General features: G+C 45.2%; 1 protein-coding gene across 1 annotated transcript in view; it reads right to left on the bottom strand.

Annotated features, from left to right (window-relative positions):
* BMPER (BMP binding endothelial regulator) overlaps positions 1 to 13,579 on the bottom strand; it is a 216,185-nt gene that overhangs the window by 124,739 nt on the left and 77,867 nt on the right. Inside the window, exon 6 of the mRNA XM_077302588.1 lies at positions 10,321 to 10,403. Coding sequence (XP_077158703.1) covers positions 10,321 to 10,403 — 83 coding nt within the window. The remainder of the gene's footprint in view (positions 1 to 10,320; positions 10,404 to 13,579) is intronic.

The raw sequence follows: 13,579 nt of genomic DNA on the forward strand, positions 1-13,579 counted from the left end.
TCAATCTTGATCCGGGTTTGTAAATACGACTGTTACCACCACATTTGTCTATCAGGCCAACGCCTTATAGTAGGAGTGGGCAAACGGTGGCCCTCCAGATGTCCATGGACTACAATTCCCATGAACTCCTGCCAGCAAATGCTGGCAGGGGCTCATGGGAAATGTAGTCCATGGAGATCTGGAGGGCCACAGTTTGCCCACCCCTGCCTTATAGGAATTCACAATACGGTGGGCAACAATTACAGCAGAGAAGAATATAGAGCGTTTGTCTGTACGTGACGCTTTCCTTCCGGCCGCAGACGCTGCTCTGTGACACATTTCCCAACCGCCTCTCTGCTTGCTCTCGGTATCGGTATTTCATCATGCCTTCCCCTACCTCTCCGGGCCCGGACATTAATGCATGCAATGTGTGCGGTAAACGCCTTCCGATCATGGTCATTAGCATGCGGGGAAAACGGCACCGCGGTAAAGACAGGACGGTGGACATTTCACCGGGCCCTTTGCATTTCCAAGAGGCCTGCCCTGGTAAACGTATCCAAAGCTGCAGTCTGCCGGGCCCAGAAGGATCCTCAACCCCATCATAAAACGTTTCGCAAACAAAGGCTCTCACCCCTGACAGGCTGTTGCTTTCGCTGTTTCCTGAGACAAGTGGTGGGAATCTTCTAGGCCTAAATCAATTTTTCAAACAAGTGGCCCCGCGAGATACCCCACACATTCCATTTGAAAGCAGTTTATAAAAAGTGCTTCAGCAGCTGAACATAAATCCACCGAGTGCTCTGGACACGTCTGCAGTAATGCTGCAATGGGTTTCTCCCCTTACGGTCATTGGGGGTTAGTATTCATTGTTTTCTTTCCTTCGAGTGGCTTCCAGAGGCTTTGTTTTGCTCCTCCGTCTTTTGCCCATCTTCTCTTTTGTCGTTGTTCTTTTGTATTTTCTGAGGTAACCCTTTAAACGTGTCTTTATGAACTCCAGCGAAGCCCCAAGCTAGTAAAAAAAAATAGTAGGTTCTCATCAGGGGCCGCCTGTCAATGGGCCACATTTATGGCCTGAACTGTGTAAACTTTACGTCTTTCCTTGTCAGTGGAAGCAATCAATCCTAGCTTGTTAATTAGGAGGGCTTTATGAACTGGGACTTGTCAACCTTTAACATCATTATGTGTGTTCAATAAATATCTCCCTGTCTATACGCGCTGGAGGGGGGAGGAAAATACAAAGGGACCCCTGTGCAACAAACGCAATAAAAGAAACATATGAACAGTCCCTATTGGGCCAGATCAGTGACCCATCGATCCCAGTTACCTGTCTCCACCCAGGTCTGGCTCTTAGGGGCAGGAGAGATATATAACAACACACAGTGTTAATAAAACAACTCTACTATCTGTAATATTAATGAGTAGAGACACTCTGTGGATTAGAACACAAGCCCAGATCTGTATCCATCGGGACTTTTGAAAACATGGTTGTGCAATTGATTGGCATCGTCTGCAATAGCAGAGTGGGGAACCAAAAGGATGAAATGTTAATTTGTGTGCCTTTATTTAGAGTAGTGATACCCAATCTGTGGGTCACGGACCACATGTGGTCCTTCAACTAATTGGAGGTGGGCCCCGAAGGACGCCTTCTCTCCCCCCCCCCCAGCCCTTTACAACACACTTCATTGTTGTGGCATGTCTGTATCTTATTTTGAAGGGATGTTTAAACATTACCATAGCGATCAGAGAGCGCTAGGGCAGTGGTTGAGAGCAGAGGAGTAAACTACCCACCCCACCGGGCCTCAGTAAAAGGCGTTGAGTGGTCCCCGGTGATAAAAAGGCTGGGGACCACTGATTTAGAGTATTATGTGAGGGGGCGGGAACTGTTTTGGGTTTTGTTGGTGGGGGGTTGTTTTTATCTTGTAACCCGAGAGTGGCAGGAAATAAATCCAAATTAGTAGTAGTAGTAGTAGTAGTAGTAATTTACAGAATTGGTGCAGAATTCTATTTCTTCTCTTAGCTGCATCCATTAAGTCTGACGTTTGATAATGCCCTTTCCAAAGTGCTGATGCAGACCATGAGCTAAGAGCACAAACAGCCACCTCATCCTCTCCTGCACACTCATCGTGGGCTTTTCCACACCCGGTTTTTGATGCAGCGCAACTCATAACTACATCGGCTTCTCCCCTCCATTAAAGACTGTATCATTTGTGGTTGCTCTGTCCCTGATTTTTCTTCAATTTTTTCCTGCATTTTTTCCCAGGCCACCTTTGGGGTGGTCTAAAAACACATGGGAGGGAATTCTAAAAAGCAGGAGGGGAGGGAGCAATGACCTGCAAACAATAATGTCTGTAAGAGAGTCCTGTGTGGAAAAGCCCTGAGTTGTGTTGTTGACCAGGTGTGATTTATTCCTCGGGAAGACTTCCATTCCTGGCAAACTCCCTGGTTTACACCGTGAGTGAAATATCCACTTTTCTTTCTAGCTAGGGGGAAGTAGATCCATCAAAAACATTCTAATGAGGTATGGTAAAATGCGAATTAAACCATTTTACCAATTAATGGATCTCATCAAAATGTTTTTTAAGACCAAATGATCAAATATGAGTTTACAAAATGTTTTAGTCAAAATGCAGTCAGTTCTTTCATGTCGGCTCCTTAATACAACATGTTAATACTGTCTTAGTAATCTATTTAATGTGGCCTACATACAAGATAAAACAAAGATTTCTTGTTATCTAGAAGCTCTCCTCTTAAAGGGATTTCCCCCAGTCATAAAACCAAGCTGGCACGGAAAACTAATATAAAAACCAAATACACAAGTTCTTAGGGTGTGGAAAGATTGGTTCGTCAGCTTAAAAAAAGGATAATTTAAGATCAAGGTAAGATGGCTGAGAGATAAGAGTATGTCTGGAATTAGAGTCTCCGCAGTTGAGACAACCAAGAGTCTTGTGACATCTTAAAAGACCAATGGATTGATTGTAGCATAATATGTCACGGAGTAGAGCCCTCTGCCACGCTCTGGTCCCCAAGCCCTTATTCAACGATAAATCTGCTGGTCTTTAAGGTGCCACAAGACTCCTTTGTGTTCACTGCAAGTAACAAAAACAGAACTACTCCTCTACAAGATGACCACCCCCCTCTAGAATTCCTCAGCAGGAATTTCCTAATAGGAATAAATAGATTCCTCCAGCCACATTTCAGTTAGATATGTCCCCCCCCCTTTAATCCAGAGGTTTTGCTCTGAGGAACTTCCATTGAGTTTAATTAGGCACGTGCGATTTGTTGAATATCAATTCAGGTTAAATTTTTTGCAGATGTCTAGTTGCAATAGAACAATCCAAGGATTAAAAAGTTCATGTTCGTGGGAGAGGTCTTCGATGTCTAACCAATCTTATCTTGTATATTCTAGTCCAGGGGTAGTCAACCTGCGGTCCTCCAGATGCTGGCAGGGACTCATGGGAATTGTAGCCCATGGACATCTGGAGGACCACAGGTTGACTACCCCTGTTCTAGTCCATAAGGCTATACCATTCCAGGATGGATTGATTCACAGATCGAATAACTTTACTACTCTAAAAAGAGTAGCAAAATATATTGTCATTAGAATAAAGCTGGCCTATTGGCATGTAGGCCTCACAATATTCTGCTTTTCTCCAAGAAACTCCTAAACTAAAGTTTCTCCAAAACTAAAGAGGTCATAATCCAGGCCTCCCTGTTCCAAACACAGACAAATTTACATCTGAATCTTAAACCTGATCTATATTAAACATCCTGCTACAAGAACGGAAATGGTTAGAACAGTTTAAGGGGCCTATGATGGAAAAAAACCCACAATATAACCCCAACTTGATAGCATAGGCTAGCTCAATCTCATTAGACCTCAGAAGCTAAACAGAGTCGGCTCGGGCTAGTATTTGGATAGGAGACCTCCAAGGAAGACCAGGGGCATGACATGAAGGCAAGCAATGGCAAACCACTTAGAGGAATGTCTCTCGCCTTGAAAACCCTGTGGGATCTCCATGAGTCAGCTGCAACTTGACGACAAATAAATAAACATGCACACACAAATGCATAAACACACACACACAAGATACGACACAACAGGAGAATATTATAAATCTTAATACTACAAAGTCTACATTTCCACCATGCTATGTACCATTTTCTATTCATTTATTTATCTATTTATTTGGATTTTTATACCGCCCATTCTTTGCAGCTCCCCCTGCTCTCCACCCACTTATAAGATTCCCTAGAGCAGGGGTAGGCAAACCGTGGCCCTCCAGATGTCCATGGACTACAATTCCCATGAGCCCCTAGCTCATGGGAATTGTAGTCCATGGACATCTGGAGGGCCACAGTTTGCCTACCCCTGCCCTAGAGGATGGTTACCTCGTTGGACCTTTGACATTAATAGACCCAAGATATAAGTCTTAAAATATAAGGTTGCGTATTGAAAGTTAACTTTGTTAGTAAAAACCGATATACTGACAAGTTCACTGATGAAGTGAAAATGAAAACGAGGCTGTTGTACCTAGGAACTCATTCTGCTTATAACAGTTTATATTGTTTAAATAAAGTTTTTGCCATCGCCAGCTTGAAAACTACCTTGTCTATGATTCATGGTGCAGGGCAACAGCCATCTTAACAGTGCACCAACCCGACATTATTTGTTCCACCTCTTAATATGACACACTGGAGGGGGGGGGGGACCAGCTTTCTTCCCCGTTCCCAGCAGGAAGCTGGAGGCATCATCCTCCTCCTCTGAATCTACTCAGTGGCCCTCCCTGCTCTCGCAGCATGGTGGTACCTGACGTCTCCAAATACCTCACATGCCAGCAGTCATAAAGCTTATAGTCTCGGTAACACGGGCGTGCAGGAGTCTGGGCAATTAAAAAGGGCCCAGTTATGGGCCTGAAATACTCTCCCTTAACAATAAACTTTGCCATGGTTACTGCCCCCGCACGACAGCCATTTCCTTGCCAAGCCAGCCTTTTAAAAATTATTTTTAAACTGTTGCATCAAAAGCGGGGGGGGGGGAGGTAATAAGATAATTGGAATCTGACTATTTAATATAGGCAGCAAGAAAGCACATGTGAAAGCCAAGAGTTCAAACAGACACCCTCCTCCCAGAAACAACGGGGTAGGTTCCCTCGTAAGTTCTTGTAAATGTGATTTCTGAGAAGCAACAGCCGATTAATGTCACTGCTCCATCATTCCAGGGGATGTGCTACAAATGGAGAAGGTGGGGGGGGGGGGAGAGAAAACCAAGGTTTCTTTGAAAACTTTCATGAGTTTCCTCAAAGCTGTTCCGCAGAATTACGCTGAGTGGATGAATTACTAGAGGGCAGCTGGGCCTCCGTAAGCAATCCTTATAACCCTGCCCCTCTTTCACACACAAATGAACTCCCCAGAGAGATCCAGCCATTTAAACCCAGTTTGCTCTCACTGAAAGCCAATACGGGAAGAGTGGTGCTCAAGACATTTTCACGTTCATCAGGAAACCACAAGCCTCCTACCCAGGAAAGTGTTAATGGACTATGAAGATGTCTCAAGAACAAAAGCCATCTGGAGCCGCAATGATTGACAGCGAGCCTTCAGAATAAAGCAGGAAGGTCAGCCTGTTTTAACACAGCTTCAGCCACAGGGAAGCTGACTGGCGTTGCAGGGCGATCATGAAGATGGAACCGCTTGAAAAGAACACAAGTAGAACCCAAGGTGCTACAGTCAATTAAGGATTATTAGAATGGGAGGAGGGGAGGGGACAGGAGTAGAGCTGGCATGTATAGACAAACACACGGGTTTTGCAATAGGCATCAATCGCTGAAATTAAATAGCTGCAGCCCTCAGTAAAACATGTCCTATAAATAAGGAGGAGAACCTTGGAAGGAGCCTCCAGTCTCACTCACAGAATCCCAAAGTGAAGAAACGGTGCTAGGAATTAGTTCCCCCCCCCCCAAGAGAAGGGCTGAAAACGCAGAGCTGCGAAACATCTCTCCTAAAAGCCCAACCACACGTTCCATGCTATGTGGTCTCCCATGAGGCCTTGCAGCTGTGTGCTAGCTGAACGTTCCTCATGGGAACTCCATTTAGAAAGAGTCGCAGAAGCCCGGTTCTGAATGGGACTGCAGCACAGGGGTGGGGGAAGGGCGCCTATCTTCTTCTTGAGCCATTTTGGATGAGGGGCGAGAGGAGCCATGATGGATCAGGCCAATTCCCTTGCCTGGGAAGCAACACGGGGCTGTGCTGAATGGCAAAGCCAATGTTGTTAACCTCAAGGCGATGGCTGAAGATCTCCTGGGATTAACTGCTGACCTCCAGGGAACAGGGCACCTGGAGAAAATGGCTGCTCTGGGAGGTGGACTCCGTGGCATTCTACCTCAGGGAAGTCTCTCCCCTCCCCAAGCCCTGCCCTCCACACGCGCCACCTGCAAAATATCCAGGTGTTTCCCAACCCTGAGCTGGCAACCCCATGCATGAGGTTTTGCGACTGGGGATGTAGGTGGTGGCTGGGAGCATCTGCCCCTTGGCTACTTAAGCAGGGACAACTGATGATCAGTGATCAGATTAGGAGCACGCTCCATAGCTAGGTTAAAACTGGTGGCTTTTTACCTTTGTGTATTTGGTTTGCTCCAGGTATGCTGTTCTGCTATTCCAGGCCCTGACAGCCAGGCATTTCTGGGAGCAGGAGATACAACAAAACTGTCTTGTGTTTTCCACCTATCATCCTAAAAAAAAGGGGGGGGGAGGGGAGAATCCTTGGGGGGAATTGTCTTTGGTGTTCTGCTTTCTTCTTCGTTCCTCTTCTTCTCCTTTACAGAAGGCACGCCGAATGATTACAATCTCAGATCGCCCTGGAAATCTAATTGGGGTGGGGAAAATACCTTTCATCTCTTCCTCACATGTTACAGCACATCACTCACAACCCAGTTCCCAGACCATCGCATGACTGGATAGGTATCTGAAACAAGACAGCCGCCCTGCTTCTCTGATAAGAGATTTGCTGACGCAATTTCTTTTTTTTTTTGCTTTAAGGGGAGGGGGGCAGGAAAGCATGTCGGAGCCAAGGCAGAGAAAACGACAACTAGCATCTATGACAGCTCCACAGTTCACTTTATGTTACCTGAGCAGGATCCTGATTCGAAGGGAAATGCTCGAGAGAAAAGAGGAGGGGAGAAAACAGGGGCGCAGATGAGCACTGTTTCAAGGGAGGAGCCGGGCACGTTGCTCTCCTGTCAGCTGAAATTGAAACATCCCCCCCTCGTACTACCCGACTGATTTCTCTCAGGTAGAGAAGGTGGGAAAGGAAGCAGCCGACAAACTGGCAACTTATTAATTGTACTAATCAACGTGCAACTCCTGTTTGATGAAGCTGAAGGTGGTGTTGGAGACACGCAGCCAACTCCACCCCAGGCAAAGTCACACGCATTCTACTGATCTTACTGGAGCTATATATATATATATATATATATGCATGCTGAATGATTAATAGAAGCCGGCATGGGACAGATCCGGTAATGTTACGCAATGCTACTGTGCCAGGAACAGGATTGCACATGAGAGGCGTTCTGTCTGGTGCATCAACTGGCTAGCAACCGCGGATAAGGCTTTCCAATGGCAGTAAAGGCAAAGCAATTAACACCGTCTTTTCCCTTACAGTTGTAGGGCATGGCCAGAAGTGTGAGCCAAAGGACAAGAGCCTGTTGGAGTATGAAACGTCTGCAGTGCGCATAATTGAACAGAATACAAAGGTTGTCCTGCAGGGGGCATCGGAGATATAGCATAGATAGGTATAACATAGATATAGCATAGATAGGATAGGAACTTCCTGATGATTTCAAATTATCTCCTCCAGTGTCCTGATTGGTTCAAGAGGAGACTTCCTGCTTTTTGAGCACACTTCCTCCCAGCTTACCCCCAAAACAGCAGTTGAACAGGAGAATGGCTGCAGCTAGCTAGTTAGGTCTCTATCTCTTTACATTGTTAGGTCTCTAATTCTCTCTTTCTGTACATAGATAGGTCTCTCTCTCTCTTTCTCTAGATAGTTAGATCTATAGATTTCTCTTTCTATAGTCAGGCCGCTCTTTCTATACATAGTTGTTTCTCTTCATAAATAAAATTATTTTATTCTTTAAGCAGCTTGGTGCTCTGCCCTCTCTGCAAATGCACACGCTGCCAACAGAGCCTAGGTGTTCTTGTGCCACAGCTTTAGCTCACAGCCTCCAATGAGATAGGTCCAGGCCCAGGCCCAGGCCCAGGTCAGGAGGCACTCCTGGTTTCCTGTAGTCTGGGGAAGTCACTTATTTAAGTGGAGGTTTTGTCCCTCGCCAAGGAGGAGAAAAGTGGGCTATCAATGCCTAAAAAAAATTCTAGATATACAACAGGTGAGATCTTGCTGTAGATGTCCCACTGCAAAATACATTCTATTACGGGGTTCCGCAAACTTTCTGAGCCTGTGTGCTGTGTTCCCCCAAATGACCACAAACGGGAAAAAAGCTTGCAGCATTGCTAGATTCTCCAGACCACCCTTGTGAGACAGAGGAACAGCATGGTTTTCTATGCCAACGGAGAACGTGGTTATTCAGCATGGACGATCTTATGTGTTCTACATGACATGACCCAAATCTATCATCAAGTTAATCGCCTTAACACATCAAAGTCGGAGGTAAAAATAGATTTTTTTACTGAACACCGATTTAATTTTTTTTTAATTAAAAAAAGCAAAACACTTTTCTTTGGCAATGGACTATTGGCAAGGAATTGAAAATAATTATTTAACATTAAGATATTTAAAATGGGGCATACTGTGCTGCAGTTCGAGCTTGTTCACCCTTCTTCAATTGCACTATACTTACGGCATTATCACTCATGTAATTGATTTTATTTTATTTTTTGCACTTCGTATATCTATAAATTGACACATTCAGTATAGTTGAGCATCACAGGAGAAGGATGCAACCATGCAATCTGCCCTAACTGCTATGGCGGAAGCTTCACATACCGGCGTGCAAACCTGAGACAAAGAGATCCTGTGGGAACTTAAGAAAAGGCCTTCTCTGTTCCAGAAAAACTGGCAAAAACTTAGGGCTGCCAGATCCTTCCTGACCACTGGTGGGGGCTGGTGGGCAGGGGTTCCATCTCCAGTTTGGGAAACTTCTGGAGATTTGGGTTTGGTGTGTAGGGAGGACAGGGAGTGGGGTGTAATGCCCTAGAATCCACCTAGAATAAAGCATAAATTTTTCTCCTGGAAAAGAGATCCCTGTAGTGTGGAAACGAAGTGTAATTCTGGAGGACCCCCAAGTTCCACCTGGAGGCTGGCATCCCTACTTGCACAACCGCACAAAGGCCAAAGAAGCTCTGCTGACTTAACCGCCTATGTTTCAATTACATGCTGTATTATTCTAGCGCATGTTAAATGCTCCTCACCACAAAAGGTGGAGGTTTTGCACTGCAATCCTAAGAAACTGTTATCCAGTCTATTGATTTGAGTGGGCTTAAACTGGAGTACAGTGACTGTTCTGCTGAGCATGATAAGCAATGGCAGTAGAAAATGCAAATCATGCCACAAATTTTCAATTAAATATTTTGCTCCTGGAATGACAAGAAGTTAATCCTGGGCAGAGTCTGCACTTACTTTGTTTATTCCATTGTCAATCCTGTTGAATTCAGATCGATTTGAACTCGGGTCTTTCTCTCTCCCCCCCCCCCCATTGAAACAGAAAAGTGTTCAGCACGTGGTTAGGGTAGTTCCGAAGGGGAGGGGGAGCCAAGCCTCTCTTTCTTTTCTTGAAAGGGGGGGAGGAGCCAAGCAGGGAGCCTCTTTCTTTTCTTGGAGGGGGGAAAGAGGATAAAAGAAGGCAGAGGAGGGAGAAAAAATCCAAGACCAACAGAAGTTGAGAGAAATTAGGGGCTTCTCCTTTAAGGCAAGCTTACCATACGGGCACCTTTGGCCAATCAAGGCGTCTCTACCACGGAGGAGAGCCTAGATTCAAAACAGCCTGATTTCTCAATCCGAATCTTAAAATATTGAGGTTTAAAAGCACTCTAAGATGTCGCATGATAAAGGTAGGGTCATGCCGGATCAAATCCTGCTTGTTGAGGAAGGAAAATTTAAATCGTCCAAAATCAAAATGGAAATCACATTCTGTGTAGACAGCAGGGACTGAATCGACCTGGGATTGGAATAAAAGCTCCGTGCAGTTTACACCCAGGTGACCATAAATAATCCGGAATGTAAATAATAATGGTAACAACGGCAACCGTAATAATAGTGGCAGCAACAAAAATGGCAAAAACAATCCTCATTTTTCTATAGTCAGGTGCTTTGATACAACGTTAAAGACTTACAACACAAGTACACTTGATGCATTTGTTCCCTTCAGGCTGAAATTCCTCACCTTCATAGTAACGTCTACCTTCAAATGTACAACCTGGAAAGAAAAAAAAGGATAGGAGAAAAGTTTGGAACAACTTTGGCTCATGTCTCTCTTAAAGCACAACCGCAATACAAACACCGTGGCAGCAAAATATCACCAGCCCTAACTATTTTTCAAACCAGCAGCTCAGATAAAATCATTACCTGAAAATAAGATAAACACATATGGGAATTCCGAGTAATTGCCGTTTCATTTCCAAGCCTCCGGGGCACACCGCATTAACATTTTAAATCTTATCTTCATAACCACAAAGGTCTGTGTACTTAATTAAAACACATTAAGCAGAGTGTTTTCATCTGAGGAAAACGGGCTTTAACAAACAGGGGGAATCAACAAGTATATGATCCTGGAGGGTCTTCCTCATGTACCACAATGATGTATTGATTACATCATGTAGAAACCAGAGAGAGTCATTGGGAGCATGGGGCGGGGGGAATCAATGGGATGCTAGAGACATGACGGAAAGATAATCTTCATGGGAGAAGAAGAAGAAGAAGAAGAAGAAGAAGAAGAAGAAGAAGAAGAAGAAGAAGAAGAGGTGGCAGCGGCGGCGGAAGAGGAGTAGTAGTTGGTTTTTATATCCTGCTTTTCAAGGATCAAAGGAGTCTCAAAATGGCTTGCAGTCGCCTTCCCTTTCCTCTCCCCACAACAGACACCCTGTGAGGGAGGTGAGGCTGAAAGAGCCCTGATATCATTGCTCAGTCAGAACAGCTTTTTCAGTGCAGTGGCGAGTCCAAGGTCACCCAGATGGCTGCATGTGGGGGAGCAGGGAATCAAATCCAGTTTGCCACATTAGAAGCCACTGCTCTTAACCGCGACACCATGATGGCCCAAGACATAGAGCATTTCCTAGTGTTCTCCTGGCTCAAAAGACCAGTTACCTTCTAGATTTTATCAACTGTAACATTATTTTGTAGTCAACTGAAAGAACCCTCTAGTACAGTGGTTCTCAACCTGGGGGTCGGGACCCCTTTGGGGGTTAAATGACCTTTTCACAGGGGTCGTGGCAGTGCAAGCAGCTTGGCCGGGGAAGCATCATCCGCACAACAGCTTTGCAGGGTAGATAGAGACAGGGCGTTCGTCTGTCTGGAGCAGCGGAATAGAGCGAGTTCGGCATGGTGGGACAAGAGGCAGAAGTTAACTGAGAAACCCCAGGAAAAAAACAATTTATATACAATCATGACAATGGATCTTCATGCCATTGGTCAGTTTTGGTTTAATTTCTGTGAAAGAACACTGGCATATTTTTATGGTTGGAGGTCACCACAACATACATTCATTCATTCATTCATACATACATACATACATTCATTTGATTTCTATACCGTCCTTCCATATGGCTCAGGGCAGTTTACATACAACATGGGGGGATACATGGAACATGAGGAACTGTATTAAAGGGTCACAGAATTAGGAAGGTTGAGAACCACTGCTCTAGTAAGTATTGTTAAGGCATCATGTGTAATGTAATGATTAGAGATACATTAAACATGCCCCTCTATTCCATGGCACTTTCTGCTTTTCCAAAATCTCGATACCTGTGGAAATGCCATGTCTCAGAGATATCCCTGCTTTCAGGAACTCTAGTGTTAAATCAGCTGCGGATCAGAATACAGATGCCCCCCGCTGCTATCCGTGGGATGCACATTTGATGTGCATCTCCAGTCTTAAACTCCTAATTAGATTTTGCCAGGGTTTGTTCATCCAGTCGCTGATAATCGTTTCTCTTGGCAGGAAGTTTCCTGCTGAGACAGAAGATGGGCTCAAGTACAACTTTCCAAATTAGCAAAACTACAATTATCTGTGAATCTGCGGTTCACTGAGGCATCTTTAATTGTTTGATCAGATTTGGGAGGGAGATGTCAAACCTGGAAAGGATTCAGAGAAGGAGTTTGCGAGGGGTGGCTCTCCCAAAAACATGGTGGGATGCCACCATCAGCTCAAGGGACATCAGCCACATCTCTTGGCTCACTTTGGCATGGATGGGAAGTTCTGCAGGATTTGAGGACTGCAGAGAGAGTGCCTGTCACCATGTGGCCTGCTTATATTGTCAGTCAGAGCAAAGGTTAAGAGGAATCCTCAAATGTTTTGCACCAAACAGGCCTTTCCAACCTTTTGACCATGGGGGAAGCCCTGGAATATTTTTCAGGCTTCGAGGAACCCTGGAAGTGGTGACATGTCCAGTCAGAGAAGTGGGCATGGAAATAAGACGGGGGAGTCAGCCAACTGTTTGATCATTTATTATTGTTGTTATTGTTATTGTTATTGCTATTCCTGTTGTTGTTTTATTGTTATTGCCGTTATTGTTATCATTGTCATTATTGTTATTATTATTATCCTTTAATTTATTACCCGCCTTCCCCTGGAGGCTCGAAGCAGGTTACAATACTCCATAAAAACCCCAAAATACAATCCAAGAAAACAATATAAAACCAATACATATAAAAATATCCTCCTCAATAAAACCAAGATGAAACGGCAAAAAAACTCCTCCTGGACTAAAACCCCGAATCTTCACCACCTAGAGGAGACAGTGCAAAGGGTACTGATTGACTTTGTGTCTGCCACTCGTCAGGAGGGCCCTGATCTCCCTTGTCGTCCAGCCTCAACCATAGACCTGGCGGAAGAGCTCCATTTTGCAGGCCCTGCGGAATGCAGAAAGTTCTCGCAGGGCCCGCAGCTCCTCCGGGAGCTCATTCCACCTGGTCGAGGCCAGGCGAGCCTCTCTAGGGCCAGGAATGACCAATACATTAGAACCCGCAGAGCATAAAGCCCTGTGGGGGGCATAGGGCAACAGGCGGTCCCTCAAATATGCTGAGCCCAGACCGAGTATGGCCTTAAAGGTCAAAACCAAACTTTGAACCTGATCCAGAAGACAACTGGCAGCCAATGCAGCTGCCTCATTTCCATTGTGAAGTAAGAGACCAGGCGTGCAGAGCGACAGGAGAAGTGGGCTCCAGTGACATCTAGTGATGTGCCATCCAAACTTCTGGGAAAGGCAGCGTAACCCCTGGGGTCTTGTATAACCCCAGGTTCCCCAGAACCCTAGTTGGGGACCCCTGCACCACAGAAACCCTCTCTCTTCCACCTGAGGGTTATGTTGCCAGATGATGCTAGCAAGACATTTTGCATGGGAGCCTTGTGGGAATGGTAAGAGTATATTTTGCCTA

The sequence above is a fragment of the Paroedura picta genome, chromosome 11, assembly GCF_049243985.1.
Source record: "Paroedura picta isolate Pp20150507F chromosome 11, Ppicta_v3.0, whole genome shotgun sequence".
Lineage (NCBI taxonomy): Eukaryota > Metazoa > Chordata > Lepidosauria > Squamata > Gekkonidae > Paroedura > Paroedura picta.